Raw genomic sequence first — 15479 nt, forward strand, 5'->3', positions numbered from 1 at the left:
AAATTCATTTGAACTAAATGCTTTTTACATGACAATGGTTAGAAAGAAATACGACATACCTTCAATAGTTTGGAAATGAGGAAAACTTGACATTTATTTCAGGAGTTGGTGTATAGATATTTGATACTTCCTTTTAACATCTGTAATGTTAAGGAGTGTTGAGTTGTTTACTGCTGTGCTGAAGAGATTACGTTGTTAATGTTCCATCCCTGATTTTTGTTGGGCTGTGTAATAATCTTAACATTATTCATTAAAATGACTTATACTGTAAAAAAAGAAAAGGAGGAGAGGTGGTATTTAAACAGATACAAACTGAACTGAAAAGACAAAGATCTCTGGACACCATGGCACTTATTAACCGTGTAAAAAAATGCTTTGAAATGCCTTGATATATTTTTGTACCCTGAATAATTTTCAATAAAGTATATATATAAAAAGCAGAAACTAGTATGTATTAGCTATTACAGCAGCCCCAGTCAGAATGCCTGTGTGTAAGAGTTCCCCTCCAATCGGTGCCAGTGATGCATGGTACCGCCCCAATCAAGGAGGTTCCAGAACACTGACCAATCAGAGGACGTGGGCGTCTCCGAGGCGCTAATAAAAGGCACCAGTTTTCTCTGCCAAGCTATTCTATTCTCAACTTCTTTAGAAGAGAGTAAGAGACTATGGCTAGAACCAAGCAGACAGCTCGTAAGTCCACCGGCGGCAAAGCGCCCAGGAAGCAGCTCGCCACCAAGGCAGCTCGCAAGAGCGCGCCGGCGACCGGTGGAGTGAAGAAGCCTCACCGTTACCGTCCCGGTACAGTGGCTTTGAGGGAGATCCGTCGTTACCAGAAATCTACCGAGCTGCTGATCCGCAAGCTGCCCTTCCAGCGCCTGGTGAGGGAGATCGCCCAGGACTTCAAGACCGACCTGCGCTTCCAGAGCTCCGCCGTCATGGCTCTCCAGGAGTCAGCCGAGGCTTATCTGGTCGGTCTGTTTGAAGACACAAACCTGTGCGCCATCCACGCCAAAAGGGTGACCATCATGCCCAAAGACATCCAGCTGGCCCGTCGTATCCGTGGAGAACGTGCTTAAACTCGTCTGTCACTGTCACACCCCACAAAACGGCTCTTTTAAGAGCCACCCAAATTGTTATTTAAAGAGCTATTATCCTTTGATATTAACTACTTATGCACTGACTTCACAATGAGCCAAAACTACTGAAATGATTGCAGTATCTTCCTTGGTACATACTCAATATATGGTTCCCCAATAGGCGGCCCGCTATAGTCTAGCGATTAAATGTTAAAACGGAATAGCCCGCTGGCCATTTGCGGAGCGCCCCATTGTGGCCCCTGATTTTTTTTTTTTTAAAGTCAGTTTCGGTTGTAAACAAGCAAGCTGCCATGACAGTTTTTGAAACTGAAAGGGAAAGTGATTCGTTCAGACTCAGCGCGAGTCGCTAACAGACGTGATATGACGTGATCATATTTAGATATGAAAACCATGCATCACTTAAACAATGTGTATACTTAAACATGGAACGTGCTGCATCATTAGGCGAGTCATTCATTGTATCTGTGTTGTTGGAAGATACAGTGGTTGAGCTGCTAACAAACGTCGTCCTCCTGCTGCTCAACAGTTACAAATGCACAAATGTCTGTGACTGTAGCTTTGCATCTTTGTATCTTTTGCATCTGCCCGTGTGAAGCAGCATAAGTAAAGTAACGGTAGGGTCTCTCATGCCCAGGGCAAAGTGCTGATATGGAGTGAGGGAAGAGTATTTTAAGATCTTTTACCTTGAGACATTACAAGAATCATCTTTCCCCCCCTTCTTTTTCATTGATTGTTTGAGTAGTTTATTGAACATAAATGTATAAACACAAGTTATAGTGACAGTTCCAGCACAATTAAAATAAAGAAATGTTTAAAGATGCAGTTGGCCATGGTCCCTCTAACTACCTAACCTAATGCGCATGATTTTGTGTTGGTTACTTGGTTTACTGATAATCCATATTCATAATGCTCAAGGATTGTGTTGGATAGGCATGGACTGCAGCCTTAGAGCATACTGCATTTATTGATTTTGAAAACAGTATAGCCTAGTTGTTTAGTCTTTCAATTAATTATTTCATTACGTTCACTCTCTCTCATCCTGCCGCATTAATAGCTGTGCATTATTGCTTTCTTGTTTGCTGGTGTGAAATTGCTCCCCAAAGGCTGTATTTTGGGGGCTAAAAACCCCAAAATCTCATCCGGACATAGCACCTCTGTTACCACTCAAGCTCCCTTCCAGCACCCCCAGTATAAATGTTCTGGAGCCGCCACTGGTCACATTGTAACTCTGTGAGGGTTGAATTGTGGGAGACTAATGCAGTGTATATTAAATCTTTATTTCAGACTCATGGGAGATCCATAGCACATTAAAACACAACACAATACAAATAATGTATATTATTGGAGTGGCATTGTGTGAAGGCTATAATAAGTCAGTAAAACTGTGTGTGCGTGCGACCTGTGCATGCTCCTTACTAATTATCTCAGACACCCATTTGCAGGCAATTATTATTACTTGCGCAAGCAGAGCGCGCAAGTACTAGTTTCGCCCGACGATGCGTATGCGTCCCAGCAAATGACGTAATGACTACTTGTGCCTGATACGTGGGGCGGCGGTGGCTCAGGGGTAGAGTGCCTGGATGGTAACCGTAAGGTTGCCAGTTCGAACCCGGGCTCCCGCAGAGTTACTGTCGAAGTGTCCTTGAGCAAGACACTGAACCCCTAATTGCTCCCGATGTGCTAGTTGGTGCCTTGCATGGTTTCCGCTGCCATCGGTGTATGTATGTGTGTGTGAATGGGTGAATGTAATGCACAATCTCTGTAAAGTGCCTTGGATAAAGGCGCTATATAAATGCACCATTTACCATTTACAATTTACCATCGACGTATCAGTCACCATCGAAAACCAATTACACTCTGGCATTGGGACCTTTAATCCACATCTTTATTACGTAATCATTGAGAGCTAGTCATCATTGAGAGCTAGCATATGACACCAGTTATACCCTGACGTCATATGCTGGGACGGTGCATACACATCGAAAGTAACCACAGTATACCGCTAATCAATTTACAAATTACATATACATATACATAGAGGCATTTCCTTTAATCCACCCGACACTGATCGAGATATACGTCACCATCGAAGGCATTGGGTCCTTTAATCCACATCTTTATTACGATATACTTCATAATACTATTTTATTAAAAAAAAGGTACGTAGCAAATAGCTAAACCTAATAATTCAATATTTCAATCGTTCTTTCAAAGAGAAGCTGAGATTTGACAGTTTGTAGCGGTCGACAGTACTTGCGCGCTCTGCTTGCGCACTAGTAGGCCATTTATGGCCTACTTGTGTGCAACAAGCAAGTAGGCACTCGACAGAGTGCAGTTCTAGTTATTATTAGTTTAGCAGTAATTGTATAAGTAATAATCACAAATCACTTTTTGGGGTTACTATGAAAGGCAAAGCCAATTTTAATTTTATTTTAACACCAAGCATATTTGTGAAATGACAGTAGAATACTGAATACAATGCAAAAAGAATCACACCCATGTGAAGTGAGGGGCACTCTTATCATCATACGTCATTTTACATCATCTCATTCTGACCAATCAAAATGTATGTCCTCGTCTTCAATGTTTGTCAACTGAACTGGCCATTCATTGTCAATGGCATTTCACGTTTGTGTTAGGACAAAGTTTGTGTTTACATAATTGTAACAATAATGCAAGCTATTAATCAGCATTGCTAGGGAAAAAAATACATTCTGACCCAGAGAATCAAACAACCTTTAATATTTAGATTTACTCATTTGATGTTGTATCCCAATAATGGAGAATTAAAACAGTTTGATTCATTTCATAATGTTAACTTGAGTCCAGCTGTGCGAGGCTCCATAACCAAGCTTGTCTCAGAGTCACCTCACCTAAATATGCACATGAATTCATCCATTACTACTATAATGTACTTTGATATCACTGTTGAGAACGGGTTACATATAAGTAGTTAATTATGGGCCTCATTGATCATGAAACTTAGCTGAATAAATATTGAAAGAAAGTGTGGGTGGCTCTGAAAAGAATACATATGCATACATATCCATAATGTGACACTACAACAAATACTTTTGTATTAATACAAAAGTATAGTCTACTCTACTGTACAGTCTGTATACACCAGTTTAAGTTAAGTAATTCATGCCAATCTACAACATCATGTTCCAAAGTCACATTTGTCTGCTTACATCATCACATTATTGTTAGTGGTAATGCATGGAAGGAGTGTAGGCATATCAGTGAAAGTGTATGTGTGCCATAACCAAATACATATACACATGCACAAATACATGCAGTTGATTGAAGATGAAAACACATGTCGTGTGTATTTTGATAGCAATACGTTTTTGACCACAAATTGACCAAGTGTTACAACCTCTGTCATTGGAAGTTGGTTATCAACTCCACCATGCTGTTGTCAACTGGAGTGTGTTTACTTGTGTCAGAAAACCTTCTGTTTACAGAAAAACGGAAGACAAAACAAAAGTATAGTTTATGTTATTGCGTCGCCATGAATGTCTGCTAAGACGAGTTTGAGTATCATTGTTAATTTATCATAGTTTAAATTGTTTTAGAAGACAAATGACAGAGGAAACACTGGTGTCAGACTGTGGAAGGGTGATGTTTTTAGCATAAAACTTAAAAACTAGAGTGCCGTTTTCATCTCAGATGTATTAATGTAAAAAAGGAACATGTGTGTTAACTGGTCAGCTCTTTGTTGCATTAAATAATATAACATTTAGATAGTTATATGTTGTTTTAATCGGGGAGAAAACACAAAAGTGTCACATTAAGATAGCTACAGTAGAGCTGCTGTGTGTGTTGAGTCTAGATGGTTCTCATGTGGTGTTTAAGTCCAGCCCCTTCAGAGCGTTCAGCATCACTCTGTGAGAGTTTACTTTAGAGGAGGAACAGCAACCTACTATCCGAGAGAATAATGGCAGAAGTCGCTCCAGCACCAGCACCAGCACCAGCACCAGCTCCGGCCAAGGCCGCCAAGAAGAAGGTAGCTCCCCGAACCAAGAAGACCGGCCCCAGTGTCGCTGAGCTGGTCGTCGAGGCCGTGTCCGCCTCCAAGGAGCGGAGCGGTGTGTCTCTGGCTGCGGTCAAGAAGGCTTTGGCTGCTGGCGGCTACGATGTGGAGAAGAACAAAGCCCGCGTGAAGACCGCCGTCAAGAGCCTGGTCACTAAAGGCACCCTGGTCCAGCTCAAAGGCACCGGAGCGTCTGGCTCTTTCAAGATTAACAAGGCCGAAGCGGTGAAGGTAAAGAAGCCTGCTGCTAAGAAAGCAGTTAAAGCAAAGAAGCCTGCTGCAGCCAAGAAACCCGTAGCGGCTAAGAAGCCCAAGAAGGCGGTAGCAAAGAAGCCCGCAGCCGCCAAGAAGTCACCCAAGAAAGCCAAGAAGCCTGCCGCCAAGAAGGTAGTAGCTAAAAGCCCGAAGAAGGTCGCCAAGAGCCCCAAGAAAGTGGCTAAGAAGCCCGCAGCAGTCAAGAAAGCTCCAGCCAAGAAGGTTGCCAAACCCAAGGCAGCAAAGAAGGCAGCGCCCAAAAAGAAGTAAACCGTATGCTCCATATTTACACCTACAAAAAGGCTCTTTTAAGAGCCAACCACATTGTTTTATAAGAGTATCCGATTCCTATCCTCACTATAATGGTGATCATGTGAGCACCAGGCAGTTTATACCTGTGTATTAGAAGTCAAACACCACGCAATTATAAAGCCAGTTCGGAATTTCTCTCACATAATTTTGCTAAACCATAAATCAGTTTGGTTCAAATCAACATTGAATAGTGGACAATGACATATAGTTCCAAATCATAAAGGCCTACATTATCGAGACTACAGCATGGGAAGATAAGTCATGAAGTCATGGAATGTTATTTATGCCTTCCAAGGGTTTTTACAGATGTTTACATATAAATTATTGTATCAGTCTCTTGCATGATAATATTATATAATAATAATATCTCAAATTTATGTAGTGCCTTTCTGAGTAGTGAGTAGTGAGTACCCAAATACACTTTACACATGAGGGGCAAGAAGAAGCAACATGTAAAAACAACTTTATTAGGGAGAGAAAAAAAGAATAATAATGCCAAGGAATGAAACCAATAAAAACAGGGAAAGCAATATTGGAGTGGCAAAAATATTGACACAAATTAACAGAAATTATGATAGAGTTGAGATTATAGAGTTGAATAGCAACATTACTGTAAAAACAAATGGGTGGCGTGACCAAGGGGGAGGAGTATGTGTGTGTGTGTTTGGGGGGGGCGGGTGCACATTGGCAACGCCCACGCAGCTCTCTCTGTGCCTGTCCTCCCTTACGTCCTCAGAACACACATAAAAAGGCAAGGCTCTGAGCTCTAAAATCATTCACTTCTTGAACTACTACTAAAGCAACGATGTCTGGAAGAGGAAAGGGAGGAAAAGGTCTTGGAAAGGGAGGCGCCAAGCGCCATCGCAAGGTGCTTCGTGATAACATCCAGGGAATCACCAAGCCCGCCATCCGCCGTCTGGCTCGCCGTGGCGGCGTGAAGCGTATCTCCGGTCTGATCTACGAGGAGACCCGCGGTGTCCTCAAGGTTTTCCTGGAGAACGTTATCCGTGACGCCGTCACCTACACCGAGCACGCCAAGAGAAAGACCGTGACCGCCATGGATGTTGTCTATGCTCTGAAGAGACAGGGACGCACTCTGTACGGATTCGGAGGTTAACAATGCTGACTTGATCTACCAACAACCCAAAGGCTCTTTTAAGAGCCGCCCACGTTTTCTTTAAAGAGTTTATTCAGACTGGATGGATAACTATGGATAATACCATATAGCAACTACCGTCTTTATATATGAATGTAATGTGTCTAGCTATATATTTGTAGTTTATTAACTACTCTCCATGTGGCAGTGACAGTCTGTAAAGTGCCCCATGAGGTCTAGCACGCCTTGTCTGAAGGCACCATGGCTGTGACCAATTACACTAGCTCCAAGTAAACTGTTCTGTCTGCTCTAAACACAACGGTCCTTTTATGGACCACCCATCTTTTCCAAGAAAGGGTTTATCCAAATACGCATTTGTCATTTCAGAGCCTGTCCGCTAAACCAGCAAATCCAGGTCAGTCGCCTGACGTTAATCTGAATAACAATGCTAAGACTAGTTTTTTTTTTAAACTTTTTTTTAATGAACTACTGTGCATTAATTCATAAACAAAATTATTGCTGTAAATGGGGTTCAACATTTGTATGAAACTACTTTAGAGAAGCTTGTCAAAATGTAGATTCATATTACATTAGCTACACTACATTAGCAATCATGTAAAATGAACACATATGATCACAAGTTAAAAAGGTCTATTAATAATACAATAGTTAAAAGGAGACAATCCTGAGTGAGACGTTTATTAAGGGTGTTCTGAACAGACAGCTGACAGGACGTCAGTTGTGGGTCCTCACAACGCCATAACGTTAATGCGTTGTGAGAGAGGTATGCTCGGCTGCTGACTTGTCATTTGGTAAGCCTATATGCTCGTTTTGTAGGCTACGGGTTTGTATGGGTTTTGTATGATCTAAAATGAGAGTATTTTCATATTGTCAGGTCTACACCACACTTGTTGCAGTGCGCTGTAGTGTAGCCTCGGATGTTCCCTGGAGATATGTTTGGGATGTGGCTTCCCCAGTACTATCTGTTTTTGCAAAAAGGGTGAAGTTTCCCTTTCCCAGCTATACCTGGTAAGGTGATACTTTGATTGGGTTGCCTATTATTATTATTTCACTGACTTGTGCTTTATATTGTGTTTATATATGATATGCTATATTACATTGTGTCAGTTGTGCATTACATTGTATATAGATTTGGCATACCTGATATTGCAATCTGTATATTATTCAACTGTTGGGTCATTGCTTATGGGTGCATGCTATAGAGCAGTGGTTCCCAAAGTGGGGACCCCCAGGGGTCCTTGAGGGAGCTCCAGGGGGTACCCAGCTAAATGATAGTTTAGAACCAAATGGACCCTTATGGTTCTGTAACTCTGAATGGTACCAAATGGACCCGTTGGTTCCATTCGTACACTCTCAGAGTTACATCAACATTGATTTTACAATATAAATTGGGGGTCCCAGAGATAGAAATTCCATTAAATGGAGGTCTGTAGACTAATGCATGTCAAACTGGGGGTCCTTGAAATTAAACGGGTTGAGAATCACTGCTAGAGCTGTCATAATCTTCTCTTATGGAGGTCCCAGGCATATATTTTTCAAATGGGGGTCCGTGGGCTCATTAGTGTTAATTTGGGGGTCCTTGACATGGCAAAGTTTGGGAACCACTGCTATATAGAGGGTATGCGCATCATGCATAAAGTCAATGGCAAATCGAGTGGCAAAGTGAGTTTAACATTGTTTAACGATGTTTAATGCAACCAGAAAGGACTTTTCTGTTTGTATGTATGGGCTGTCAAGGCCAGAAAGTATTTTTTTTGTCACTCAGTAGGCCTTCCTGCATAACTTTCGGGTTTGATGATGATGTTACGCGCATACCCTCTATTATTCTCTGTGCACATCACTGACCTGTTTGTCATTGGTTGAACAAACGGCCCTGGCCCTGTAAAGGACCATTATCCCTTTCCATTTTAGATTTGATTTGTGTTATTTTGTGAAATAACCACTTCTCCCATTTTAAAGTACTATCTCAAACACTGCTTTTAACAATTTTGATACGCAAATAAATAGTATGTTGTACCCTATTTTTTTTAAGTAAAACTATTGTTAAAGATGGAGTGCCGTGATTTTTTTCCACCCTAAAACATGATAATCATTTCTTATTGTTATATAAGGAGGTATACTTTTTTCAAAAAAGTGTACAGTATTTGTTAAAATGTTGTTTTTATGTGGGCACGCCCACCAGTTCATTAAGTATGCCTGGTTTGCCTGGTGGGTGGTGATGGGTGGTGGTCCACCTGAACTGAAGCCGCACCCACAGCTGTAGTTGTATGATAAAGGGGGAGGGGTTAGGGGAGGGGCTGATAGTGTGGTGTCACTATATTACTGTTTATTCAGTCTCCAGGAAGAAACCCTAAATACAAAGTTAATACACCATTGCACATAAAAACGACTCCAGGGTGTCTAATGAAGTACTGTCACCTCATAGACACATGAAAAACTGGAAAAATACAAAGATTGTGGCACTCCATCTTTAAGCTTGTACCATACTTTTGTATCCTGTCCAATCTATTTATTTAGATTGGACAGAAAAAACCCACTAAGGAAGACAAAAATCACACCTGTGTGAAGTGAGAGGCGATCATATCATACATAACATTCCGTGCTCAATCTAATCATCACAAATGTCATTCCAGCCAATCACATTTTGTGTCCTCACCTTTTGTTTGTCTGAAAGCTGGGCATCTACAAGCTGACAATGCAACACATTGAAGGAAATTGGGCTATTTAGGCAGTTTTTGTACAGGGAAATCAGAGCAAAACAAGCAGTGAAGATAGACTCAGTTTTCTAACTGCAACTACAGCTCAACTCAAAATGTCAGGAAGAGGGAAGATACTTTTCAACCTGTTCATAGACTATTTTTTCCATCACTTTCGAGATGGAGCTAAGAATAGAAATAGGGCTGTAGTTGCCAGGGTTACTTTGGTCAGTTTGAAATCTTGGGGGACCTGTCCCTGTTTGATGGAGAGGTTTATTATGTGGGTGATGATTGGAGCTATAGAGATGGCTGAGTCTCTGAGAAATTTGGAGGGAATATTGTCATGGCCAGTGGCCTTGTGGGGTTGAAGGGCACTCAGTTTTTTAAGTACCTCCTCAGTTGTTACCTTGGTTACTTTGCGTATGTCCCGTTTGATGCATATGTATCATAGCAGCATATGATGTCAGGGTATAACTGGTATAACTAGCTCTCAATGATGACATAATACAGATGTGGATTAAAGGACCCAATGTCAGGGTGTAATTGGTTTTCGATGGTGACGTAATGACGATATGTTTTAGTGTCGGGAGGATTGAAGGTAATGCCCATATACATGTATGTAATCTGACACCACTGCCATATCAAGCACAAGTAGTCATTACGTCATACGCTGGCATGGCGCATAAGCATCAAACATCAAAGCACTGGACGAAAACTATTACTTGCATGCTCTGCTTGCGCAAGTAATAACCACCTTATGTCTTTTTATTAATACATTTTCGTATTTTTCGTATATTTGTGAATGTTTTGCTATGGCCTTGGCCACTGTTTTAGTTCAATGTTTTGTTGTTCAACAGCATTTAAATGTAGTAGTACCGGTTACAAATGTAATAGTAATACAAATAAAGAGAAAAACAGTAACCCGTCCACCTCTACATCATCAAATTGAAATCCCCAAGTTATACACAAATAAGCAAGGCACATAGTCATATAATAAACATAGTCATCAAGGATGAGAACATAACAACTGTCTAACAGTAGAATATCTGTACAATCAATTAACCTATGAGTATACACTATAGAGTGCTGTGTCTACATAGTACATTATACATGCTATTGAAATAGTTTAGTCTTTGTAAGGTCGTTGAGGCTAGATTTGACAAAACATATTAGGAAGGGTGGGGATAATTTATCACATACATATTAATATGTATTATAATATGATATAGAATATATATATAGAGAGAGTGTGTGTGTGTGTGTGTGTGTGTGTGTGTGTGTGTGTGTGTGTGTGTGTGTGTGTGTGTGTGTGTGTGTGTGTGTGTGTGTGTGTGTGTGTGTGTGTGTGTGTGTGTGTGTGTGTGTGTGTGTGTGTGTGTGTGTGTGTGTGTGGAAAACTGACACTCAAACTGGTATATCTGTATATGTACTGTTTGTCCAAATTGTATTCCGAAAATAAAACTGAACTGAACTGAAATGTACCATTCCAGCCTGTTCAACAGGACAACGTCTCCAGCACTTTAGAGAGTGTGCTAGCTAGAACCCATTTAGACCTGAGGTTGATTCTACAAATGTCTTCTCAATCCTGACAGTTTTCTGAAAAACCTCATGTTTCTATGTCAGTGGTTCTCAAACATTTTCATGTCAAGGACCCCCAACAATATATGTAGGCTATAGCGCTTTACATAGATTGTGCATTACATTCACCCATTCCATTCACACACACATTCATACACCGATGGCGGCGGAAACCATGCAAGGCACCAACCAGCACATCAGGAGCAATTAGGGGTTCGGTGTCATGCTCAAGGACACTTCAACACTGACTCTGGGGGAGCCCGGGTTCGAGCTGGCAACCTTGCGGTTCCCATCCAGCCACTCTACCACTGAGCCACTGCCGCCCCCTGGTCGTCATGTGCTCTGAGGACGTAAGGAGGACAGACAGAACGCTTTGGATTGGGCTGGACTGGGGGCAGGGCTGCTGTAATAGCCAAGTAATAAATACAACAAACTGAACAAAGAAAATACTTTGCTCTATCTTGTATGACATGGGGCAAATTTAAGCATTTCTATTTGTGACAAAATAACACATGACACAGGGATGTATGTACAAATCAAACTTTATTTATACTTGTGTATATGAAAGTAGATATCTTAAGGAATATTATATATTCACACAGCATATTCATCTGGTTAATCTTCCAATATTTGGAAATGTTGGTGCTTTGCATCCATTCAATGTGACACTAAATGTAGGCAAAATGTAATATGATTTCCTACAAATTATTACTACCACATAATACTATACTATGCTTACTTACTTACAAGACAAAGTCAAAGACAGTCAGTTTAGAGTTTATAATACGACGATCATACGTGGCTTCATATTTACGAGCGGTCTGGAACTGTTAGATTCTTGCCATTTCACTCTTTGCAAAGTTAAGATAGGAGTTGTAGCAAAAAGGGCGCAAACCGCATACTGCTGCTTTTTATCTCATTGGCTCTGAGTCGCCGTCTCTGGCCAAGAACCTCCTTCTTTGGGAGGCGCACTTCATGCCACTACTACTGATTGGTTGGAAGCGCATACACACTCAGCCCGCGCTCTCATCCGTTTCTATGATTGGTGGGGCGCACACCCGCACATACAGACAGTAATATCCTCTGTGTTGTTGAAGGTATAAAAGGGCTCGCGCGCCTCTAGTCTACACTCTCCACCAGGCACCAGCACATTTCTTCTAGATTAAATTCCAGAAATAAACCTACATCAAAATGAGCGGCAGAGGGAAAACCGGAGGAAAGACCAGGGCGAAGGCAAAGACCCGCTCATCCCGTGCCGGGCTCCAGTTCCCCGTTGGTCGTGTCCACAGGCTGCTGCGTAAAGGCAACTATGGCAAGAGAGTGGGCGCCGGAGCTCCAGTGTACCTCGCTGCGGTGCTCGAGTATCTGACCGCTGAGATCCTGGAGTTGGCTGGTAACGCTGCCCGTGACAACAAGAAGAGTCGTATCATCCCCCGTCACCTCCAGCTGGCCGTCCGCAACGATGAGGAGCTCAACAAACTGCTGGGTGGAGTGACCATCGCTCAGGGCGGTGTGCTGCCCAACATCCAGGCTGTTCTGCTGCCCAAGAAGACCGAGAAAGCCGCCAAGAAATAAACACTCCTTATTCGACTGAAAAAACCCCACAAAGGCTCTTTTAAGAGCCACCCACTGTTTCCACATAAGAGTCGCTTCCAATTTACCATGCCTACAGTTAAGATTGTGTTGTAGCCTAAAGAAACACGATTTAACTACACCGATCTTTACATTAATGCAAGACTAGTTCTCAACTGTAACTGACCAGCAACAGCAGGTCAGTTACAGTAGTTAGTTATAAAATGAACTAAACCGGCCCTACACTGCTCTATTGAAATGTTATGAGATTATATTCATAGAATAGGTTCACTTTACTTTTCAACATGTTTACAGTTACAATATTTTAGGTTTAACTAACTGGGTTTAGCATAACATTAGGTTTTGATACAATGACGAATTTAGTAATCTACATGAATGTGTAATGGCACAATTGTATACTATGTAGCCTATGAATTTAATCATCTCCATTGTGTTATCAATGTAGTCATACGACAGTATATAGTCTATCCATTTACATTTTAGTATTTCCACAATTTTACTAAATATCACATCCATTTTATGTTGTTGCATCACATTCATGTCTGAATAAATTCAGCTGGACAAACTGGTTTAGGTGGCAGGCTCTGTAGTGGTTGGTGGAAATATGCCTTCAGGGCGGGATTCCCATTTGGGGTTCTCTTCTTGTTGCCGTGTACAACAGTATATAGCAACATGACATTTCAGTCCTAAATAGCCTAATATTTGCCTAAACTTTTTCTAGGAATACATGTTGTGGTCCTAAAAGGACCTTTGTGTTTTAGCAAGCGTATGCACTAATGACTGCATTTTGTAGTATAGGCCAGGCCTACTGCCCGAATACCAGCATATATAAACATGATTAAATTATATGTGGTTGAAAGTACCTATAATTAAAGTAAAGGTTTCAGCTACAACCAGTCAACCATGCTCAATGTGCAAATTAAATCCATGTAGATTTCAGACCGTTGGTGAGAACAAAGACGGGGGTAGCAGGTTTGGCACCGCCCAGTGCACTGCAGTGCAGAGCAGTCTGCCTGTCCTCACTTAGGTCCTCAGATCACACTTAAAATGAGGAGGATCTGAGCTCATCATTCATTCACTTTAGTATCTTCAACTTAAATGAGGTAGAGACCAAGTAAGTTAGAGTCTAGGTTGTGCTGGCATTTTCTATTTCATTCTAAATTTAGCGTTATTAGGCTCGGGCATAATGGCCGATAAAATGGATATGTCCTTAGACGACATTATCAAACAGAACAGGTCGCAGAGAGGAGGAGGCCGCGGAGGCAGAGGCGGTGGTGGCCGTGGCGGCGGCCGCGGAGCTGGCGGCGGTGTCGGCCGTCTTGGAGGAGCCACCCGGGGAGGATTTGTCGGCCGGGGCGGCGGCTCCGGCCCCATGAGGAGCCGAGGCAAACTCAACCGAGGTCGAGGCAGACCTACGCCTTACAGCAGACCTAAACAGCTTTCGGATAAGCGGAAGCATGACATGTTCGACAATGCTGGTGGTGGAGGAGCTGGCGTGGGAACTGGCGGGAAGCTCCTTCTCTCAAACATGGACTTTAGTGTATCTGATGCAGATATCCAGGAACTTTTTGCAGAGTTTGGTACACTGAAGAAGGCTGTTGTCCATTATGACCGCTCTGGAAGGGGTTTGGGGACTGCAGATGTCCACTTTGAAAGGAGGGCAGATGCCCTGAATGCCATGAAACAGTACAACGGAGTGCCACTTGATGGGCGCCCCATGAACATACAGCTCGTCACATCACAGATTGATAACCAGCTACGGCCTCCCATGCAGGGTCTGAAAAGAGGTCGAGGTATGAATAGGCGTGTTGGGGGCAAGCAGAGGGGACGTGGAGGCCGCGGCGCAGGCGGTGCCAGAGGCCGGGGGAAAGGCGGACGTGGTGCTGGTGGTGCCAACAAACCGCCGCTTTCTGCAGAGGAGCTTGATGCCCAGCTAGATGCATACAATGCATCTAGCATCTAGCTATCCTGTCTATGCTCTGAAGATACAGGGACTGATTCTGAGGTTATAACGCTGACTTGATCTACCAACAACCCAAAGGCTCTTTTAAGAGCCGCGTACATGTACTTTACAGAGTTTATTCCATTAAATTAGGCAATTAGTGCTTACAGTTTGCATATGAGCTATATGATTCATGAACTGACCGTGGTTAGGTCTAATAAAATACATGTATTACATCATAGTGCTGCATTGAACAGCCAACCTGTTGCATTGTGTATATTCAGAGGCTATATATTTAACATATCCACAATAACTTAACCCGCTACAATGACGCTTTTAGCCAGTTATGTAGAAACATTAGTGCATTTTATTCATTACCATATCATATATGGAGGCTTTGGGATCTGGTCTTACTGGTCTAATTTACTAATCAGTAATAATAATAACCTAACTGAAATAATTTGATTTTAATGTGTGATTTAAATCACCTCAATCACTCGCACCCTGTGGGGGAAGGGAGGCATTGTTCCATTGTGTGGAACTCAACATGATGCTTCACACAAAACCAGCAGCTATTCATAGTCCTGGAATGAGACTCTTCGGTACAAAGCAAGTGTAGAGCTTTGGTGCTTTGGTGTAAATATAATCTGCATGTCTATCAGCGTTTTCTTCTGAAAGTGATGGTGGGGGTTGAGTGTTGAACATGTTTCTAGTATTGGGGGGGGGATTAATTTTAATTATTGTGTTAAATGTGTTGTTTAAGTTCAGTTGTGTTGTAGACTAACTCACATGTGCACAGTAGTGGGGGATGTATTTTCCACTTCCAGTGATGTTCAGGTTTTAGGACTAATTT

The 15479-nt window shown here is 42.1% G+C and overlaps 5 protein-coding genes across 5 annotated transcripts; all 5 read left to right on the plus strand.

The window, feature by feature from the left end:
- Nucleotides 1–665: 665 nt before the first annotated feature.
- On the plus strand, nt 666–1076 carry LOC306923668 (histone H3.2-like; the record flags this gene model as incomplete). The annotated part of the gene is made up of 1 exon (XM_079501894.1): nt 666–1076. The coding sequence occupies one exon, from the start codon at nt 666–668 to the stop codon at nt 1074–1076; it is 411 nt and encodes a 136-aa protein (XP_079358020.1).
- A 3961-nt stretch (nt 1077–5037) lies between these two features.
- Nucleotides 5038–5658, plus strand: LOC306934642 (histone H1-like; the record flags this gene model as incomplete). Its single annotated transcript, XM_079517298.1, has 1 exon — nt 5038–5658. One exon carries the CDS (start codon nt 5038–5040, stop codon nt 5656–5658), a length of 621 nt encoding a protein of 206 aa, XP_079373424.1.
- An 847-nt stretch (nt 5659–6505) lies between these two features.
- LOC306935850 (histone H4) lies at nt 6506–6817 on the plus strand (the record flags this gene model as incomplete). The annotated part of the gene is made up of 1 exon (XM_079519121.1): nt 6506–6817. The coding sequence occupies one exon, from the start codon at nt 6506–6508 to the stop codon at nt 6815–6817; it is 312 nt and encodes a 103-aa protein (XP_079375247.1).
- A 5460-nt stretch (nt 6818–12277) lies between these two features.
- LOC306935535 (histone H2A-like) lies at nt 12278–12666 on the plus strand (the record flags this gene model as incomplete). Its single annotated transcript, XM_079518638.1, has 1 exon — nt 12278–12666. The coding sequence occupies exon 1, from the start codon at nt 12283–12285 to the stop codon at nt 12664–12666; it is 384 nt and encodes a 127-aa protein (XP_079374764.1). The 5' UTR covers nt 12278–12282.
- A 1117-nt stretch (nt 12667–13783) lies between these two features.
- LOC306934480 (THO complex subunit 4-like) lies at nt 13784–14704 on the plus strand. The gene has a single exon (XM_079517054.1). The coding sequence runs from the start codon at nt 13871–13873 to the stop codon at nt 14645–14647; it is 777 nt and encodes a 258-aa protein (XP_079373180.1). The 5' UTR covers nt 13784–13870; the 3' UTR covers nt 14648–14704.
- Nucleotides 14705–15479: the final 775 nt, after the last annotated feature.

The sequence above is a fragment of the Electrona antarctica genome, assembly GCF_951216825.1.
Source record: "Electrona antarctica genome assembly, chromosome: 1".
NCBI lineage: Eukaryota > Metazoa > Chordata > Actinopteri > Myctophiformes > Myctophidae > Electrona > Electrona antarctica.

Excerpts from the sequence above, each read along its gene's own strand:
- LOC306934480 (XM_079517054.1), top strand. The coding sequence starts at position 13,871 with ATGGCCGATAAAATGGATATGTCCTTAGACGACATTATCAAACAGAAC.